General features: G+C 37.6%; 2 protein-coding genes across 5 annotated transcripts; one reads left to right on the top strand and one right to left on the bottom strand.

Moving 5' to 3' along the window:
- Window positions 1-53: 53 nt before the first annotated feature.
- Window positions 54-2,311, bottom strand: LOC139944697 (G patch domain and ankyrin repeat-containing protein 1 homolog). 3 transcript variants are annotated; one of them, XM_071941774.1, is made up of 2 exons: window positions 2,282-2,311; window positions 54-1,198 (listed from the first exon to the last, which is right to left on the bottom strand). In XM_071941774.1, exon 2 carries the CDS (start codon window positions 1,194-1,196, stop codon window positions 54-56), a length of 1,143 nt encoding a protein of 380 aa, XP_071797875.1. In that variant the 5' UTR covers window positions 1,197-1,198; window positions 2,282-2,311. The 3 variants fall into 3 exon arrangements, with proteins under 3 accessions (XP_071797875.1, XP_071797876.1, XP_071797874.1); XM_071941775.1 differs by lacking the exon at window positions 2,282-2,311 and adding an exon at window positions 2,099-2,275; XM_071941773.1 differs by lacking the exon at window positions 2,282-2,311 and adding an exon at window positions 2,103-2,275.
- Window positions 2,312-2,407: 96 nt separating this feature from the next.
- LOC139944695 (testis-expressed protein 47-like) lies at window positions 2,408-18,186 on the top strand. 2 transcript variants are annotated; one of them, XM_071941771.1, is made up of 8 exons: window positions 2,408-2,534; window positions 9,103-9,175; window positions 10,155-10,258; window positions 10,948-11,154; window positions 12,005-12,064; window positions 13,781-13,844; window positions 15,967-16,062; window positions 16,944-18,178. In XM_071941771.1, the coding sequence occupies exons 1-8, from the start codon at window positions 2,442-2,444 to the stop codon at window positions 16,985-16,987; spliced, it is 741 nt and encodes a 246-aa protein (XP_071797872.1). In that variant the 5' UTR covers window positions 2,408-2,441; the 3' UTR covers window positions 16,988-18,178. The 2 variants fall into 2 exon arrangements, with proteins under 2 accessions (XP_071797872.1, XP_071797871.1); XM_071941770.1 differs by lacking the exon at window positions 2,408-2,534 and adding an exon at window positions 7,191-8,061 and having other exon boundaries at window positions 16,944-18,186.
- The last annotated feature ends 3,703 nt before the right edge of the window (window positions 18,187-21,889 follow it).

The following is a 21,889-nucleotide window of genomic DNA, read 5'->3' as shown; positions in this document are numbered from 1 at the left end:
CTTTGACAGTTATTAATATTTTTATCGACCTAGACCTTTAACTGGCAAACGCTTCACAAACTCAGATGAAAAGATTGCCTGAAATCCCGCTCCCAATCTTTCTCTCTCTTATGAGATTGTTTCTTCTGGCGTTTATTAAGAGTGTTAACTTTCACTACTTTCTTTTCCTCTCGTTGTCGAGGCCGTTTCACTGCCTGAACATCAAAAGGCTTGAAGTGAGTCACCCTTGCTTTGGAAGCTTCATCCTCCCTGTCAGCCGCACCAAGTCCTTTGCGATCTCTCTTCAATATCGTTTTGACCGGGAACTTTTGGCCCGCACCATCTCTTCCCAGACCCTTTTCTTTGTCCCAGCCTTCTTTCATCATTAGCTGGAATCCCACATTGCTTTCAGGAATGTAGTACATTGTCGACGCCGGTTTATGCTGACAGTTAAACTGGTGCACAGTCGAAGATTTGTGCTGGTGTCGTCTAGATTCGTGTTTGCGATACTCAAGGTGGCAGATGTCACACCAGGAATTTGCAAACTTGGCTTGTTTTTCCGTTTGATTACCTTTACTGGTCCCCATTGTCTCGATTCCTTCAAGCATTCCAACAATATTAAGATGGCCAGCTCTCCGGGCAAGATCCAACGCAGTCTGACCGCTTTTGTTGCGATTATTTTCCCACAATGCACCTTTCCTGAGTAATAGCGACACAACGTTCCTCTGACCACTGTAACTGGCACACATTAATGCTGTCCAAGCAAAGTCATCAACGTCGTTGATATCAACACTGCCCTCGCACAACAACGACTCAACTGCTTTGACGTCCCCTTCTTGTGCACTGCGTAAGAACTGATGTTTATTTCTCGTTTGAACTCTCTCGGACTGCCTTTGGCTGCTTGCTGGCTTGGGTGGATTTTTCTTCATTAACTTAGGGTCACTCTTTTCAAATATTAAGTGACCTTTCTTGTTTCGAGTTGGAGACCTTTCCTTAAGAGTTGTTGATGTTGGTGTTGTTGATATAACACTCTCATAAAAGTCTCTTGCAACCAGACCTGCCTTTGTGTTGTTTTCGATATGGAACTCCTTAGATTTTGATTCTTTACGCCGAGACGAAGTGTCATCTTTTGAGATTGCTCTCAAGAAATGTATTCCTTTAAATGGAAGTCTTGCCACGCGATAGGAAGATCCAGCTGGAGACGAGGAGGGATCCATGTCTGAAAATATATAAACAAATTGTTTTTAATTTTTAGTTACAATTATTTGAACCTAGAATACACTCTGGTGACACTGGTGTCATTGTCAAGCGCTTCTATTAATTAAGCTACACATTACGCATGCCTATTCGCACATGAATAATGCAAATATTAATATTATTAATTAATAGGAACCTCCAACCAAGCAATTGCTAGGCTAGCTTGAGAAAAAGCATTTGGTCAAGTCATGGAGGTTAGAAATATCTATTTCTACTTCCATGGTCAAGTCAACTTAAAGGAATTAAAAGGTTATTTATATACATTTTTAAGCAACTGCTTTTGCTTCAGTTTCACTGCAATTGGAATTGCTAGTTTTTATGAATTTGGCCCATTGTATAACTATAATGTAATTTATCTTCAAGTACGCGCTAATCCTCCAATCAGATTGGCAGAATGGAGTGGTGATAAAAACCTATATTGCATGGCTAATATCACTACCATGCGTCTTGTGTGTTCTATGTCACGCGCCAAGTTTGCTTGAAGATAAATACGTTATCACACGCGCGCTCGTGGAAATACGGAAAATATAGCGCGTCTGCGTCCCATATCCAACTCGGCCTTCGGCCTCGTTGGATATGGGACGCAGAAGCGCTATATTTTTCCGTATTCCACTCTCGCTTGTGTGATAACTTATATTATCCCCGATGCAAATTTAACATCTATTATAATGTAATTGAAGTTTTACAAAAAATCTAGTACAACTATAATATACAAGCATACTTCTACTTGCCTAGGCTACCTTTTAACAATTAATTTAATTGTTATAGCTTAATTTTATTGTTATCTAATTTAATTATTAAATTTGAGTTAGATAAAAAATAAAATTTTAGGATTACAGTCAGTGTGTAAGCATACACATACTCACGAGTTTGTCAGTGAAGAACATGAGAAAACGAAATGAGACACTTATCATGTCGTGCACAAAATCATACTGCCTTTTCACTCAATGAAGTACTCTAACAAATACATAATCGACGTGCAAATGATAAGTAGAAATGATTGTGAGTTTCTAAAAGTTGTAAGAACTAAAAATCGAAAATCTACCTTAGTCGAAAAGTGCGCCCTCTATAGGCGAAACGTCTGTCTTTAATCAACTAGTCCCTGCCTCCGCATTATAAACGCTGCGTGAAATCTGCACGCGATTTGTACACGTTCATGACGTTCGTTTGAACCAGACTAAGCTTGATGTTGCTACGGAGATTCCATGATGGCGGATACGAAGGAGGATTCGATGTACGAAAGTGCTCGTTTAAATCTCCTTGAAGTAATTGAAGAGAGGAACAGAGCACTGAATAGGGTGAGAGAAAATGGTGCAATGAGGTCGATTGAGGCATTTTTTTGTTAATGTTCCCAACAGTTCAATTCATTCAAGTTTACAACATGTTCATGATGATGTTGAAGAAGTTGGTGCCCCTCTGCCTCTCCTCCCCTCTTCAAAACTTTAGTCCAAACAAAAGACTTTAAGATTTCCAATGAAAATTTAATAGTGCTTTTGCAAAATACAGCTTGGAAAGACTTTTAACTTAGTTTTACCGAAAAGGGAATTCTCTTTTAAGCTCGGTTCATACTTCCTGCGAATGCGAAACGAAACGAATGTTGCTATCTATATATCACAAATTTGGGATAACTTTCCGTATGGCGCCACCACTTTTTCACTCATTTTTACAAAAAGGGATATATCAATCAGGTAAATTAGATACTATATTATTTTATTTCGAATGAAAAAGTGGTGGCGCCATACGGAAACTTTTCCCAAATTTGCAACGAACAATTCACAGCAGTTGAACTCTGCACGACTCACTTGCGAATACTGCTGCGAAAGGAGGGTTGGGGTCGCACTAAATACCGACAACTCACGACAACTCACGACAACAATTTTTAAATGCACTTTAACAGAACATTTGAATATAAGTCAAAAATCCATTAAATAATATGCAAAAGAGTCATACTCATAGGCCTATATGCACCCAAATCATTTTCAAACTGTATTTTTAGTTGTAAAAAAAGTGTTTTTACCCAAATTTAATAACGAACAGTAATATCCGCCTTGTTGTCTTTTGACGCACTTGGACAATTCTATTTTACCGCAGAGGTGATACAATATGCAAGATGATTATTTACCTTCTTTTTTTTTTTATCTCATGGAGTTTAAAACAAAACTATCTTTAAGTTTCCCCTTTTAACTTCGAATTCCAGAGTGGTGGCTTAGTTACAAACAAGAAAGAAAAAATCAGCAGCTAAAACCAAAACAAAAAAATAAAACTCAGCCCTCAGAAATTACCTCGCCTCCTGCGGTGTAATAGAATCGTCCAAGTACGTCGATAGACAACATGGCGAATATTTCCCTTCGTTACTAAATTTGGGGTGAAAAACACCTTTTTTACAGTTACAATTACACTTTTTTCAACAGTTTCGGCCCAAAATCTGACATAGCATCTTTCAGTGTATATTATACTTATAGCTAATTATAAAGCCGTAACAAAAATAAAATTGGGGTTGGTAGGTGGGTCAAAAAATGCTGACGAACAAATTTTGAATGGCCCTTACTTCCTAAAATCTTGAAGTTGGAAATGGAAATTGTTGAATGGCTGTAAAAGACATCCTATCTCTCGCCGTCTCCTGTGCCCACCAACCATAATGTTTGTCCCTGCTGCATGTCACACTAATTATGTACAAAAATGTTTAACCGTGTATGTAATTGGGATTACCAATCCAGTACAGCTGTTAAAGGAACACGTTGCCTTGGATCAGTCAAGTTGGTCTTTGAAAAGCGTTCTGTTATCGTTTGTTATAAAATGCATGGGTAGAAAGATGTTGTAAAAGTAGAATACAATTATCTACACAAATATACCTCGAAATTGCGTGGTTTTCTTTTTACCTCGTCGACTAACACGGTCGACCATTTATGGAAGTCAAATTTTTGACCGTGTTAGTTCGCGATGTAAAAGGAAAACCAAGCAATTTTGAGTGATACTTGTGTGGATCATTATATTCTACCTTTAAAACATCTTTCTAAGCATATATGCATTTCATAACAAATGGTTTCAAATGCTTTTTAGAGACCAACTCGACCGATCCAAGGCAACGTGTTTGGGCTTTAAGTTTGGGCTCTCACTCATTTCACATGTGTAGAATATATCTTACAAATTAAAATTAGTGCGCAGAACAATAAATATATAAACATATTCAAAGGGGGAAAAAAAAATATATACATTCTAGAAATTCTTCCATCATGTGTACTCTCCCTCCCCATAAATATACAACAAAATACTAAAACATTTATAAATTGTTTAAATTAAAGTTGCGTAAACATTGTTTCATTTGAACCAAGCACTAAGTGAAGATTTTAATCTCATGTTTTTATTTTAAATTTATTTGGGTAAAACTTCAATACTTGAAAGAATTGAAAGATATTTATTTGACTCAAAAGTCAATATTTAAAGAAGAGAAAGATAAAGTGAGGTATTAATATTCATCAACACAAGACTGCCGGACCTGTACAGTCGATATTTTACTGGTCAGATGCTTACTACACTGCCCTCAGGCCAGACCCTGTCAAACCCTGTCAAACCCTGACAGAAGTACAGCACTTAACCATTAATTGTACACATTGCAGGTCACTGATCCACTCACTGCAGTTGTACATTAGCCATTAGCTGCTCATTGCAATCTTAAGTACAAACTGCCATACATTATTTTTTATTAGAAACTCAAAGCTCCGGGGCAATTTAGAGTTATAAAATGCAAACACTGAAAGCAACCGAAAATACAGCATTAAATGCGTGATGGAATTGCACAGAGGCCCTGGCCTCTTTCGTTTCCCATAGACTTTTAAAAGATTTACCAAAAGTTTGGCCTTTGCAGTGCAAAATTTTATGTTATCAAATGTAGGCCATTTCAAGAGCTTCAAAATGATGTAAATGTTGTCTTTGTAGGTTCCTTTACTTTTGGAGATGATTGTCCAAACATACATGTAGCAGGTCATGTTAATTATTCAAATGTTCTTTAAGCCATATCTCCAATGTCCAAAAGCCTTCATCTTTAAAAAAAATAATGAACCCAAGTACATAAAATTTGGGATCTGGGCATTTCTCAGGGAGTCAAATCAGCACACAGACATTCATTTAAATCCGTGAGGGTCAGGTCCAAAAGCTTGTTGAATTGACACTGAATGACCCTCGTTCTCTCACAATTTTTTTTACAAAAAGCAGTATGATTCATCTTTAAGATGAGTTGTCACTATTTTAGTCATTTGTACTGTTTTGCTTTTAAACAAAACAAAGATGAACACACCTACACTGATCTTTGAGATAATTGCAATACACTGCACTTCACATCCAATAACAATGCACTGGCTAATCAGACTGGCAATCAGTGTAATGTGCTGGCAAATAATGTCCAATGTAATGTTTGTTTTTTATTGGAATAAAGAAATTGTGTTTCCTGTTGAGCTATACGTACACTGTTTGCAGTTGCATGCCTTCTCCCGAAGAAATAAATTTCCATGGTGATGCCTTTTTATAGTTCATGGTGTGTAAATTTGCTCTCTTAAAGCCATTATACACTTTCGGTAAACAGTATTGTCCAAGTCCCACACTTCGTGTATCACAACTTATATATAAAATAACAATCCTGTGGAAATTTAGGCTCAATCGGACATCGGAGCCGGGAGAAAATAAAGGGAAAACCCACTCCTGTTTTCGCGCGTTTCGCCGTGTCATGACATGTGTTTATAACAAATCCGTAATTCTCGTTAACGAGAATTTATATTGTTTCCCCGTTTTCTCAAAAAGTAAAGCATTTCATGGACTAATATTTCAAGAGAAGTCTTTCACCAATACCTTCTGTAAACCCTGTAAATTATTTGTAAATCTGTTAACTTTTTTTTTTTTTTCTGTACCGAAAGGGTCCAATGGCTTTAATGTGTAGCTGTACTCTGTCATTTACTCCCTTTGAAGTACACTTGAAGTATTTGCTTTAATCACTAATCAAATATGATCAATATTTTGTATAATTACAAGAGTTTCAATGGAAACCCATCATGGATGTGAACTGAACACCTGCATGGACAGCTGCATAGGAAATTGGGGAAAAATATCAAGTATTATTTCAGATGTCTCGTTTTAAGTGTTTACTCATGCTGGCAGAGAGCATTAGGAAATGTTTGTGTTGGTCACCAGGGTAACAAGAGTAGGGCATAATGAGATTTGTGGCTGTTTGTTTTTGGAAATACAAAGTGGGGAACAAATGGTGCATAGAGATTGCCAGAGTGGCACCTAATGCAGACCTAGTACTAAGCAATATTATAGGCTGGTTTTGTGGATATACAGACATTTTCCACACTACATTTTCTTGGTGTTCAGGTAACAGCAACGTTGGATGTGTGCAACAAATTTTGGCAACTACGTTTTATATGTTCCAGCTAAACAGAACAGGCTGTGGATTTCATCCCAAGGTTTGACAAGGAAGAATAATTTGTTGACGGCCTTCACTTGGTGTCTCTGCAGCTGATATTTTGTTATTATAAGTTCTGGAAATGGATCTCATTTTGAAAAGCTGCTTGTTGGGATGCAATGGATCTAGCTGAGTGTGATGCTTGTATCAAGAATACTGATAAGATATAGAACCATATAATTGTAGGGTTTGACTGATGATGACGGCATGCCTTTTAAGCTCCATTGACTGAAAACATTTTCTTTTTCACTTCCCTGTCCCCTTAGCCTCCTTGGATAACCGTCCCCATTCAAGTCTGTTTGTAGCTAGTTGCTCAACATCACGAAGTGGAATTTTGACATCTTTAGAAAACATTTTACAGGCACAGAAATATTTAAAGCAAGACCTGAGATCAAACCCAAAACCTTTCCTGTAGGTCTTGTCTCCTCATGGTTGTGCCTGGGGCAGTTCAGCAAGTCTGTAAGATGAAAATCTAATGGTGACTCTCAGTTTGCTTCATCTTGCGTTAAAAGAAAACAAAAAAAAGAGCGCTGAACAGGCATGTTGGGAAGAGCACATGTCTTACAATGTGATTTATGATGAGCATAAGTGTGAATATTCAGATATCTGTGGAAACAATGTGTGTCTTGCCAACCGACTGATTGCACCTTATTCCCTGGAGGCGATTGACAACACGACTTATTAATGTGATGATTCTGGCATGTCTGGTGTTGTGTCATCGATATAATAACATTGTGGATTACGGTCCCGGGAATTCTAAATAACAAGTGTTTTGCGGTTGCCTGAGCTAGATACTTCTGGCTGTTTTCTGTGAAAACCATCCGGATGATGTCATTAAAAATATCTTCTAAGATGTTTAATGTTTTGTCTCCTGCTGTGACTGTGAATTAATTTGCAGCGTCTCACTCTTTTCATACTCTCTTTTTTCAAAATTCCTCTGGTTGCAAAATTGAGCTTAAAAGGAAAATATTAAGGACCCTTGGCCTAATTGCTGAGTTTACAAAGTAGTTGCGGACTCTCCAGTGGAAAGGAGAGCTATCTTGTCCACTTTCTTTCAGTGCTGACCACTGACCAGTTCTCAAATCGGTTCACTTTATCAACATTAGAAAGGAGAGCTATCTTGTCCACTTTCTTTTAGTGCTGACCACTGACCAGTTCTCAAATCGGTTCACTTTATCAACATTAGAAGAGAAAACTTTTGAGAAGAAGAAAGGAGACAAGTAGAGCCAGATATGGCAGTGAGGAAACACCGTACAAAGCACTATAGAGATGATGATTGGAGTGATGGTAATAGCATTATAGAAGACAAACCTAGGATGAGCATGCTTGATGCTGCTATTGCAAGGGTGCAGCGAGTGGATCCTAACAGGGTATTTAAGATGCTGTTTAGATAGTGTTTTTTTATTTTAACGTCTTATTAGCTGTAATTCAGAATGATCGGGTGTACAAATTTTGATCTGCTTCTAAATTGTTTGACCCATCACCCACCCCATCCCAAGTTTTGAATTTTGATAGTGTTTTTTTTTTTAAATGTTATTGTCTTATCAGAGGCAATTCAGAATGGTGTTTTAAAACATTTCAATATTTTTTCAAATTGTTTTGAGTTTTGACCCACCACCCCAATTTTCATTTTGGATTGTGTCTTTAAATTGTACTGCCTTGTATGGGGCCATTCAGAATGATAGGTGTTTACAAATGTTGATCCTTTTCAAAACTATTTTGACCCTCTCATAAATTTATTATATTGACTATATAACTAGTAAATTATACCCTTCAAAACACTGAAGAACAAAGTAATTCCTCAACTGAATCAGATATATTTAAAATGCTCTCCAAGCTTCTTCAATGGCTTTTCCTGGGCTTCCAGCATGCAACTTTGTAGACGGTACAACAGAGAAAATACAAGCTATCTCACCTGGGTTTACTATAGTATAACCCCCAAAGAGTAATGCGTTTTACAAGGTTCCCACTGTAACCGCTGATTTCTGCAAGGCAGCGCCATGATTTTTTTGTGGGCCCCTTGCACTTCTAGCTCTAATTCCACAAAAATACTGCAGCAATGCCAATAGTCAACCGGGGATTGGTCTGTCTCTTCCAATGGTTATTTAATTTCAATTTCAATTCACTTTATTATCCATGATGGGAAATTCATTTCGACCTTTTTTACAACAAATTTACAAAATTTACATAAAATTATTCTCTACTATAAAACAGGCAAAAATACCACAAGCCACAAAAGTCTAAATAAATTACATACAAAAAAGTGATTTTACAAAAATATTACAGAAAATCTAATATATAAATTTAAAAAACACGGCGATCTCTGTCTTATTGCACGAAAGAATCAACTTTCCACTTGATTCCACAATTCAAAATTTACAGCTCAAACGTTCCCTTTTTTCCTCAAACAGAAAGCTCTCCTTCATCGTCTAGTCTATATTGCAAAGCTGAGTGGCAAGCTTGATGACAAGAGAGATCTTGGTGGTAAGCTAAAGCACATACTATTTCTATACAACATTGTCAAAGACCAGGGCCCAATTTCATAGAGATGCTAAGCACAAAAATTTGCTTCTAGCATGAAATTTCTTTACTTGATAAAAACAACAAAATTTCTATTTGTTGCATAGGCCCTCTCGCTTGTTACTGATATTCAGCTATTGTTTGCATAAATCCTGAAAATCACGTGGAAATTAGGTTGGTGATCCTTTTTTATTGAGGGTTAGCAGCTCTGTGAAATTGGGCCCAGGACCTAATGTGTAGAGCTGGTTTTTAAGAATAAAAAGTAGTTAGGCAAAACAACAAATATGACCATGACCATTTTTACACCGTAAATTAGTTGCACGTGCAAAGCTGGGAAAGTTTCTAGTGTTTTTAAGAAACATTTTACCCATGTAGCGCACATCCTAGATGAGATATTACAACGGTTAATATTTTAATGCACAGAAGAGTTTTCAAAATTTGAATAGTTGAGAAAACACCGAGATACAGTTGTGATAATTCCTAAAGATGATTTCATGAGTAGAGACACAAGCAGGGAGCAAGGAGGAAGAATGCAAGGAGAAAGTGGAGTGTCGTACTTTTTCAAAATGTCCATATATTTACGCTAAACTTACAGGGTTTGAAGATAATGATAGTGGAAAGCTTCCCTTCAAATATTACTTACTGAGGTGCTGTAGTTTTTGAGAAATGAGTAAAACAATGTCATGAAAATACGTTTTTAAATGATTAAAATAATTTTCGTCTCATGAGACGAAAATTATTTTCATGACATTGTTTTACTCATTTCCCAAAAACTACAGCACCTCAGCATGTAGTATTTTCAGTGAAGCTTTCTACTATCATTATCTTCAAACTGTGTAGTTTAGTGTAAATCTTTGGACATTGTGTTTTTTGTCCTACAAAAGTTACATAGACCCTTTAATTCGTTTTTTTTTTTACTGCATGTTCTTTCCGCCTTCTTTAGCCCACTATGAGAAGAAGTTCAAGCAATGGCAGAGCCATTTCCAGGGGGAGGGAGCCACAGGGATGCTCCTTGTGTACCCCAACCATTACGTCCACCTTGTAGAGGTAGGTATAGTTATTTTTGCCTTGTGGAAAAGGAATGTAACAATTAATGTCAGTATACTCTCCCACCCAACTTGCTCTTGCCACAAAATTCTACAGGATACTGTGGAGACTAAACTCTATTTCTATCAGTGCCGAACAGCTTTTGCCACAAAATTCCACAGGACTATAAAACCCTATTACTATCCGCGCACTCTCTTGCCCAACTGGCTTTTGCCACAAAATTCCGTAGGACTAAAACCCTATGTCAATCTGTGCACTCTCTTGCCCAACTGGCTTTTGCCACAAAATTCAAAAGGAGACGGTGGAGACTAAAACTCTATTTCTATCAGTGCACAAATGGCTTTTGCCACAAAATTCCAAAGGACTGAAAACCCTATTACAACTGGTTGTACTCTACTGCACAACTGGGGTTTGCCAAACAAATTCCATCGGACCACGTGGTTGGGCATACTACAGTTCAAAGCAAATTCTCCTGAAGAGTTTGGGTTCATGACAGGCCTGGAACTTCAACTTTGGGAGGGCAAGGCCATTTCAATTTTGAAAATGACACTTCCATTGGAAAATCTAAAGTGTTTTGGTATGGAGGGCACAAAGGCCAAGACGTCGGGCAACACAGGCCATGACCATCATGGCTTCTTGCGTGTAATTCCAGGCTTTTAACAATAAAAGCATCTAATTCTTATTTCCAGTCATCCAATGAAATGTTGATGGCGCTGATACGTAATTTGGGTACCATGGAGTTGGAGAAGAACGACAGTCTGATCTCCCAGAGTAAAGTCCTAGTCATCTCCAGTAACGTCCCAACCCGCCTCTTTAGCCAGTGGAGCTTTAGGGTGCTCAATCTGCCAGCCTCTCGCCTGGAGGAATATGAAACCAGCGAGTCAATTGAGAATCTGGTGAGTAATTAGAAGTTTCCCAACGTTCTATAAGCCAGGCCTAGATTGCAGTAGGCCTGGCCAAGACTCACTTTGTCGTTCTGGTCCAGTGCCAAGACCAGATCCTTCTCATAGAATTGTACCGCCTCTTTGTAGTTCCCTTAGGAATAATGAGCAAACCCTAAGTTATGAGAAGCCTTGCCTTGGCCTATTGGGTCATGACAGCGCGATGGTTCTCAGGGTCTCCTGACGATGACTAGATCAAGCTAGTAGAAATGTTGAGACCAATTAAAATTTACTCCGTGGTAGTGAAGCTAATAACGAGAAGTCCCCTTGATCCACTAAAGCTAAAGTAGTCCCAGCCGATGTTCTACCGTCTGCCAAGGTAGTAGTTAAAAAGCAGGACAGTTCTTTTCAGAACTGAGAAGTCTCGTGAATTCTGAAAATCTACTCCGCGGTTGTAGATTATAAAGCATGACAGTTCTCAAAAGAACATAACCTACCAGGCAAGTAGATACACACATGGTGGTACCGCAAGTCTGTGGTGTTACCGCAAGTCAGCTGCTAAACTCTTCCTTATTCTGCAGAAAGTTCCCTGAAAATGAACAAATCTGTCCATGTTCTGATGAGCAAACTTGCCGGTATTCCTGATTGAAACGTTGTTCCTATTTCGTTGAATGTAAATCTAAATACCTTCCTGATTGTTGTGCATACGCAAACTCTCCCTGATAAAAGACCTTTACTTGAATGACTTATAAAAGAACAAAACAAACCAGGACTGGTGTTTTTATGGAAGCATTAATTCATACATTGTATCTGTTGTGTTATGTTGATGGTTTTTTTTTTTCACTGTTTTCCATTCAAATTCTAGGCCCCAGAGTGCTTGTCTTTGATGCTTAAACTCGGTGCTTACCTTGCGAAACAACCAAAGGTAAGGAAGGTCTTCACATTTGAAAATATAATATTTTGAGTAATTACTTACAGTGGCCAGCTGCCTTTAAGGGTCAGCCTTTTGGAACTCCCAGTCTCCAGATTACACTCTTAGCTTTTGTCTTTTAAAAGATAAAGTTTATTGGGATGATTCATGGACCGTTTTACTAGACAACTTAAGCTGGGCTAGTGTTGAGGGTGAGCCCTATGGGGACACACCGTCTTCATATTACACCCTGAGGTTACATAGATGAAAGTCATAAGTGGGTAATTAGTGTAGTAATTAGCCATTTCCAGAGTGTAATGAGCTTTTGAACAAGTCTTTTATGATTTTAAACTGCCACCTTTTCATTGTTGATTAAATTAATCAATCACTTTATTTCCACATCAATGCCATAATAAACCAATTAAACTACGCTTTAAAAATAGGACAAGACCAATGATATGCTTTTAACAGATAATCAGCAAAAATGAGGAGAGGTTGTTACCAAAGGTTTGTCGAATTCTAACCCCCTCATTTTATAGACACTAACAGCAACATGTGCTGTGCTCAGAGCTTTGTAGTGAATGAGTTGCGACATAGAGTCTCCAGCTTTCTTGGGTCAAACAAATCAGGCCTAGTATTTTGACATGGTCCTGGAAAAATAAAGAAAAACAGAGCAAAAGGTTGCCAGACCTCTATTGTTAAAACAAGAAAATGACAAAGAGATTTATCCTTTTCGCTACTTTCTCAAAATCTTAGATTCTTGAGGATGAGGGGGATCAAAAAAAATTGAGTCTAATCCCTTTCAAGGAAGGAAGTTAAGTCGTGTGACTATCCCCCTTAAAAGTAGTAGGAGCATCTTCACGTGTACGGAACGTATGCCATGGTCGATGCTGTATTTGATCTGGTTCCCCCATGATCCCGAGGGGGCCCAGTGGGCAGGAAATCAAAAACAATATTGCTCAATCCTCTGGAAAGCCCTGATCGTTGATCCGATATCCCACGCAGTACAAGCTCTGACAACTCGATATACAGCAAACCAGCACATGTTTCGGATCAGTTAGCCTCACGTGTGTCATGTTTATGCATTAATTCTTTTTTTAATGAGCCAGGTTTAATTTTATTCATTTTGATGAAAGCACAGGCTTTGAAGGAACCCCTTGGGCCAGAGAAAGAATAAGAGATAAATGTCATAACTCAAACGAGCTGCGTGTGCACTTTGTGAATAAAATGTCATTTTCAGGGCTTGAATTTTTGGGGAAAATAATCAAGACTGCAAGGTTTGTACAGTAGCAAAAATATTTTACTGGACCAGAATTCTGTAACAAGACCATAGTAAAAATGAGAAAAAAAAAATAACTTTTTGTATTTGACCAAGCACTAAGATAAGATTAATCTCATTTGTCTTACGGGTAATTTGTTCATACTCAACAGCTAGAATTGAAAGATATTTATTGGACTCAAAGTCAATATTTTCACATTAAAATGATGATGATTATTATTATTATTATTAAAAAACATAAGACAGAGTTAGGACCAGTCCTAACTTAGTACTAGTCCTAGGAGATGTACAAATTGCATGGATAGTTCTAAGTAAGGACGAGTAACTGGTCCTAACTCGTGATAAGACTAGTCCTAACTCTTTGTGAAATCCACCCCAGTTCTACTTGCACGGCTTGAGTAGAAATCTCTTTTTTTTTATGAAGATTTCTGTGTTTTGCGCCCGATCTGTAGGTAACACTCAAGAATGTGATGGACTCCCTTCACGAGAAGGTACCGGACCTACTCATACCACAAGGTAATAATTATTCAGTAGATTATCCAGACCCCCTTTAAACCTATAGGGTTCAATAACCGGGCCCAATTTCACAGAGCTGCTTTTAAGTTTAAAAAAAATTGTTTTAAGCAAGAATAAGCAGGATAGCTTGTGGTAGGCATGCACAGAAAGCAAAAACCAAATGGACTAACATGAACATTAACAAGTGTAGTGAAAGTAGGTACAATTGAAATAAGACAAAAATTGTAACTCTAGAAAAAATGTCTTGTGTCACTCCCACAAATCTTGAAAGAAAACATTTCTAGGAAGTTAAAGAACTTGTTTCTTGAAATAAATGTTTCTTCTTATTTCAAGAATACCATGTTCTGCAGTACTTGTCTCTTATTTACCCTTCTAAACCACTCTTGCAAACTACTAAATAGACTCTATGCGCACTTAAAGGCAGTGGACACTATTGTTAATTACTCAAAATAATTATTAGCATAAAACCTTACTTGGTAACAAGTTATGGGAAGCTGTTGATAGTATAATACACTGTGAGAATCAGCTCCCTCTGAAATAATGTAGTTTTCGAGAAAGAAGTAATTTTTCCACAAATTTGATTAAGAGACCTCGGATTTAGAATTTGAGGTCTCGAAATCAAGCATCTGAAAGCACACAACTTCGTGTGACAAGGGTGTTTTTTCTTTCATTATTATCTCGCAACTTCGACGACCGATTGAGCTCAAATTTTCACAGGTTTGTTATTTTACGTATATGTTGAGATAAACTAAGTGAGAAGACTAATCTTTGACAATTACCAATAGTGTCCAATGTCTTTAAGTCACTTCAGAAGGATGCAACTTGTAACGATACATAGAACTTTGCGAAATGTGATGAACTTATTCAGTCATTGACCACAATGAAGGTTGCATGTGAATATTATACATACAGCCAATGTGGTTAGTTCCATCTTGCTTTCAATATTCGTCTTTATCAGATGATTGGATTAAAGTCTTGCAATGGGGAGGACGAGTAATTAATTTGAAAAATCCTGCTGAATTATTCAAGAAGGTATTTGCCCTTTCAGAGAAACCGGAGTAAAGTTGTTATGCTCTTTTCGAGATCGATCAGTGACCCAAAAGTTAAAAAAACAAGCCAAGCTCCATTTCAGAGAGTTCAAAGTCTGATGAACATAAATTAGTTTTACAATCTCAGAAGACATGTGACTTAAAGGGATAAGCATTTTTTTTCTGCATTCTCGTTCTCATTTCTTTAAGAACTATAATATGAACCAGATGCCTAGTGCAAAATCAGAAGGTTTAGGGCAAAGTTTGTGGGAAAACATTGTATGGGGTTTGAGGCATACTATGGTCAGGAATCAATGTATTTTTTAGTTTGCAGTAACACCAAGTGTGTATTATGTCTACTTTGCTGTATAGACTTGTTATTTGAGAATTCTTGTAGCCACAGAGAAGATTTTGGAGTGTTGGAGAAGAGTTTAGAAGAATAGTTTTTTTACAAAAGAACTGTCAGATTTACTCATTAACTTCTACCTGGGCAAAAACAGGACTACTGCTTTATTTTTTTTTATTTTTTTTTTTTACAGAGGGATGGGTGGTTTTTAAACGTGGCAGGACGGCTTTGTAGAGGTGCTGGTCACCTGTTCCTCCTCGCCACTCACTGGCTTGGCACAGTCTAATAAAATAAAATAAAAACATTAATGGATCAAGGGAATTTTTCATTACTAACTTCCTTACCAAGGAGTGAGTTCTTGTTTGGACTGGCCTGATCTAGTCACCACCTGGAGAACATTCCCTTACTTTTTTTACTTTTTTTGTTTTTATTTGTTAATCTTAAATACCTAAAATTACCTAGATTGCTGTTATTCAAATCCTATATTAAACACTATAATTCCAACTCAGAACTCTTGGGGATGAGCCCCACCCAAAAAAAGAGATTAAAAAAACAAAAAACAAAAACATGTGGTTTAATGCATCAATAAGTGGTGCCATTGTTCTTGTTGTATACTTTCTTGGGAGCTGCGAGAGCCCTGACTAAAGGCTCATGAGGGCTTTGACAAAGTTGAGTGTTTTCGATGGCATAATGTGACACTTACACAGACCAAAAGAATAAAACAACTCTCTTTTTTTTTTTTTCTCAGATTTGATTGGATATCTTCTTCATTCTCAAGATCTCTGTTCCCCGAAGGAATTCCTAGACAAATTTGACAAACCGCTGGATATTGTTCTTGATAGTGGTAAGAAAATTTTAAAAAAACTTTAAAAGTGTGTCGTCATGATCAAAGCCAGACCTGCGGCTCTACATGAATTATGAAATCTCTTGCACACTGCATGCCCTGTGCCCTCTCTCATAGCGCATCCATTGAGAGTGTGTACGTGGGTGCAGTAGGCCAGTATTCATTATTCCTTATGCAGCCTCAGGCCTGCCTTTGATCATGATGACATTGCTTCTTTAAGCAACAAAAAAAACAAAACAAAACAACAACAATAATATAGTGCTCGCTATCTGTTTTTTTTTAACGAAGGACAATATAGTGCGTTTCTTCCTTTTTAAAGGGTGGCACAACATTGGCTAGATTGAAAAGATAACTGTTCACAGATCTGTACAGAACTTACATGGTATAATTAAAGTCATTCATGGTGGAAACCTGCCTTGAAATAGTTTGCTTTAAATGCAATGAAGTAACATAGTCTTTGAGAAAGAGATAATTTCTCAATCAAATAATAAAAGACTTCAGCCCTGAAGCCTTTTATTATGAATCTGAAAGCACAAAAAGTTGGGCAAAAAGGTGTTTTCTTTTTTATTAGTCTCTTGCAACTTCAATGACCAATTGATTCCAAAATGTTAAAGTTTTGTTTTGTTTTATGCATATCTTTGGATACACCAAGTGAGAATACTGGTCTTTGTCAATTATCAAAGGTGTCCAGTGCCTTTAAGCTTAGTTTGGATACACCAAGTGAGAATACTGGTCTTTGTCAATTACAAAAGGTGTCCAATGCATGTCAGGAAAGCATAAAAGAAAAGAAGCTAAGCTTGGTACATGTATTTGGAAACCAGCCGTTTGTGTGAAGAGGCCTTGAACTAATAGTTATAATTTTTGTTTTTATTTTGTTTCAGAATTGGTCTGGCCAATGCCAACAAGAAATTTTCCTCTACATTGATAATGGATTCCAAAGCTGATTCAAGTGATGATCCGTCCACCAACATGTTTTAGTAATGTAACTAATTGTACATATTTGTCCAGTTTTCTAAAGATATATCATAATGTACAATAATAAACAGCTGTGTTATATCTACGGTAGTAATATTATTGATAATCTTGGGAGGACCTGGGGGCTGAAAGAGTACCGGTAGGTGTGTCAAAAAGAAATCAAGTAAAATAAAAAGATTGATATTGTGTGACACAGACACCCCCCCCCCTGTTTAAAATATCATTGATCCGCTCCGATAGTGTAGTGGTAAGAGGTCTGATCCACGAATGACAAAGTTCTATACTGTACAGTGCTTAAAGGGAAGGTATACAGTTGATAATCACCCTGAAGATTTTAAAATGGCAATACAACAAATTTGGTTAGAAGCCTAAAGCTTTCAATGTTATGAAACATTTTGAGAAAGTAGTATGTGCTTCCCTCATATTGTGTATTCCAACTATAGATTGCTCTTTTTGTATGGACATATTCACTCTGGATTTAAGGTGATATCTGAACAATGGGACCGAAAACCAGGGTATACTTTCTAAATAATATTTTTAAGAACTAGTGAGAATTGGAATTGATGTACATAAATAGTAATAGAGTATTAACGAATAAACCGTCCACTTTATACAAACTTCCTAGCGAATAAGCTTTTCATTCATTTGTTGTTATGGTACACATGCATACCCATTCAGCATCATATTCAAATTCCTTGGCAGATAAACAGGCTTGCAACTTTTCAGTTGATTAGCTGATTTCCTCTTTGCTATAGAAAACTATAAAAGAACACTGTACAAAAGTTAAGTTTGATCGGCGATTTCCTCTTTTTTTGCAATTAGAAGTTGCGTGTCTGAGATAAAGTGTGGCTAATTTTAGGGGGGGGGGGGCGGATAAATTAACATGGAATTGGTTGCGTTAACACAACAGTATAGTGCACCATGTACATAAAATGATAAACCTGTAGAAGTTTGAGATCGATCAGCCATCTGGGTCACGAGTAAATAGTGAAAACCGATTACATGTACACATTTTGCATGACATCGTTTGAAAAGAAACTAAGAACAAACCACTCAATGAGCGATAAACTCCAAACGGGAAATACGTTTTATTTATTTCTCATCAAATTTAACATTTTAGACGGAAATATTTTAAGGGATGTTTTCTACTATCATCATCAACATAAGACCGTGTAAGTTTTATTTAAATCTCTGATCTTATTAGACGATTTTTTTTTCTTTTTATAAAATTCTGTCATGTTCCTTTCATAATATTATTACAAGTTGTTTTTTTGTAAGTTTAATCCACACAAGCTATACGGGATGGTCTTGGTGGGATGGGAGGTCTTGTGAATATACAATGCATGTTTATAATTGAATGAAATAATAACGTGATAGGATGTTGATGACGAGATTGAGCTGGATGGTTATAGTTATGACATGTGGCAAGCCACGTGCTCTGACACGAGCCAAGATATTTTTTTCAACACACGCTGCGTCTGTTTTTCATAATGAGCCTGTTTTCATTTGGTTTAATTTGTTTGTGTGGTGATGTATAGTTATTGGATTTGATGCACTGTGGATTTGGTTTTTTATTAGTCTAGTGATTATTTTAGGGTGCCCATTTCCGCGTGGATTTGAAGGCACTTAGACCTGTGTATTTTTTTTCGGGAAAATTGCTGAAAAAGGGGCGCAACCTTTCCCTGAAAGTTGACAGGTTTCTTTCAGAATGCTTTTAGTTTTTGTTATATGCACAGCAGTGGGTTGTTTGATAAGATTATAGAGTTGTGACATTGGGTTACATGGTGCTTCCAAGACAACTTCAAAACATATTTTATTTAATTTTTTAGCCATAATTATTATTTTACTGAAGGCCTATTGATAAGGTTGGTTGCTTCTCTTTCATTTACATTTCATACCAAAGTTTGTTTTGGGTCAATTTTTTATTTTTATTTTACAAAAGTCAACTAATTTTGTTTCCCGCACCAAATCAGAAAATATCATTGAATCAGTAGTAAACACTTTGGATAATAACATGCGTTCGCGTAAACAAACCGATTTGGTAGTTCGTTATACGGAATAAGTGCCAACCCACCCCTGCGGCACCGTGTCCCTTTGAACAGTGTGCATGTATTTTCATATTAAGTTAAACTAAAATGATGATCCGTGAATAGACTCGGTAATTGCAGACCAGCATTCTTACTTGGTGTATCCAGGAGTGGCGATAATTGCCCCCCCCCCCCAGATAGCACCGCCATTGTCTATATACGTACATCAACACACTTGCTATCACGTTCTCTTGCATTTTCCGCAGCTTACATGTATTTAGTTTGTGGTGCCTTTTAGTGACCGATATACCCTGCTCACGTTGTCCCTAGTTTTTGGGACCCCGATGAGGACGTTATTTGGTTGGTTCTTAAACTCGAATGCACACGGTACGTATAAGTCATAAAATGGCTCATGAAAAGGTGATCGAAATGTATTTTTTTCCCCTTTTTTTTAAGGGAAGTTTTTTTTAAGAGCACGTCAATTCTGTCTGGTGCTTCTTTTATATCACACCTCATTAGTGTAGATATTTTTAAGGGTATTAATATTAAATCCAAAACAATCGCAGTGATACGAGTATAATACCTCATTCACGTGGCACATACAGCTTTCTACCTCCCCTGATTTGCATATTAATTCCCATGTGTTCATCTTGCTACAGTTATTGAGATCATGTACGCAGATCAGCCCGACTGTTGCGCAGCATCAGCCGTAGGTTTAATTTAACTACCATTCACAATACTATAGTAAATACTCGCTAACCTTTCCAGTCATTATTCATCATTTTGACATGTGTTTGGCGGGATTCTGGAACGTGACCTGCAGCTTCGGACCAAAGAAAAAACAAAATTCTGCTATAAATTCAAACTATGGGATGCACATCGGCAGTTGAGAAGAAGCATTAAACTCGTCCACTTGTGTTGATGTCGTCAGTCGTTGCCTTTTAACAATTTCTGTTAATACACCACACACAACAAGCACAGGGTGAGTCTACTTGGACGTCTCCAGTTTTGCTATCTTCTGTAGAAAGCAGCTTGGTATCTCCAACCTACAGATTTGCATTAACTCGGCATTTCTCTTGAGATAGCTTTGAAACTTGTATGGTTTTAACTACATGCGTCTTGCCAGAGAATAGTTAAGGACATATTGACTGCTGAGCAACAAATAAGGCACAACATAATCAAGTTCTTCAGCTGTCACAAAAGTCTCCAAACTCTTTTGGATTTTCTACACAGTTCCGACGTACCGTTCATCGTCATCAGCCATGGGGAGTTCGCCAAGCTGTATTCGGTCGGCGGACGAGAGCTTTCGGTCCCTTCCATACGACAAAACAAATCAGATCATCTCTGAGCTCATCACCGTTCAGACAGCGATTGTGTTAACCCCAAGCCTTACTGACAATCAGACCGGTAAACCCGGGCACCACCGGAGTTGGGAGTACACGATCACAACATCGCTGACATTGCCGAACTCCACCGTCGAATGTAACCAAAGTGACATGTTCAGTTCGGCATGGGATGCCACAAACTTTTCGAACGATTCTCAGTTTAATTGCTGCGTTGACGTGGTTAATAAGACAGATATAAGTTTTGTTACGAGCATTTTAGAGTTACCCGAGGTCAGCCTTTGATGATGGAAAAAGGAACCAGTAACTCGATTCATTGGAAATCCAAACTATAACTCGTCATACCAACAACAATTTAACGATTCAACTGCAGGTGGTTAACGTTCTATGATCGGCGAATAAGTAACTGTAGATTCCTCCATCCATGGTAATTTTGACTGCCATGTTTTTATGGTGGTGGGATCCGTGCAGCTCATCTTCAGCTGTCGGACTCACGGAGCTCTCAGTTTTGATTATGGACCAGAGAGCGGCATTGTGTGTGTCATTGAGTGATACACTAAAACAATACGACTTGCTGTGAAGTTCTGACTAATATGGGACTTCGCTCAGCCGGCCCCATCGGTCTCATCCAAGACCGTTGGGATGTGCTGATGAACTTGTAAAATTTCGTAGTCGGATAGTGATGCATAATGAGACTAATTGTACACTGCAAACATTAAAGTGATAAGTTCATTCTATTGGTATACCTTATTGTGTGTGACAACAGCGACAAGGTGTTATTTACACCATAATATTATCATTGGTGAAAATAACAGTACTGTGTTGGTGTTGTCACATAGATACACAGAGACTCAATTCATTGTGTAGCTTTAACATCAGAATTGGGTTACCAGCTAAAGTAGTATGTTCTGTACATTGTGACTGATTCATTGCTAAGTTTTGCTAAGCAAACAACATTGTTACTCTAATTATACTAAAGAGTGTCTGTCAACATGATCAGCTGGCACGTGGCGCCCTTTATGATGTGACACAAAGTGCACGTGCATGACTGTGCATTAACTGGGTTAGAGTTCATTGCATGTACATCAGTCACAGGCCTGTTACGATCATGTCAACAAACCTCCCTTCAAAAACTGATTACTATTAAAGAGTTAAACGGTTAGCTGGTTCCCTGATCTCTAATTTAACTGAACGGAATATTGAATAAAATATATTATACTAATGTGAACTGAATAATTGTGTCGAGTTACATTTTTTTTTTTTTTTAGGTGAAGTGTGTCTTTTGAAATCGGCATGTCAAATCGTTACCGTTCTCCTTCCACTCAATGTCAACCAAACCATTAAATAAGAAACAAATAAATAGTAAACTTGCGGGTACAACCATGTGTAAATCTCATCTAAGCACTAGATGGATGAACATTTGGGCGGGAAGCTTAAAGCTCTACCACCAGCAGCAGTTCAGGATCCTCCTGAAGACGAGCA

The sequence above is a fragment of the Asterias amurensis genome, chromosome 11 (genome assembly GCF_032118995.1).
Source record: "Asterias amurensis chromosome 11, ASM3211899v1".
Taxonomy (NCBI): Eukaryota; Metazoa; Echinodermata; class Asteroidea; order Forcipulatida; family Asteriidae; genus Asterias; species Asterias amurensis.
Note: the sequence above shows the minus strand (reverse complement) of the source record. Positions and strands in the feature narration are given on the sequence as shown.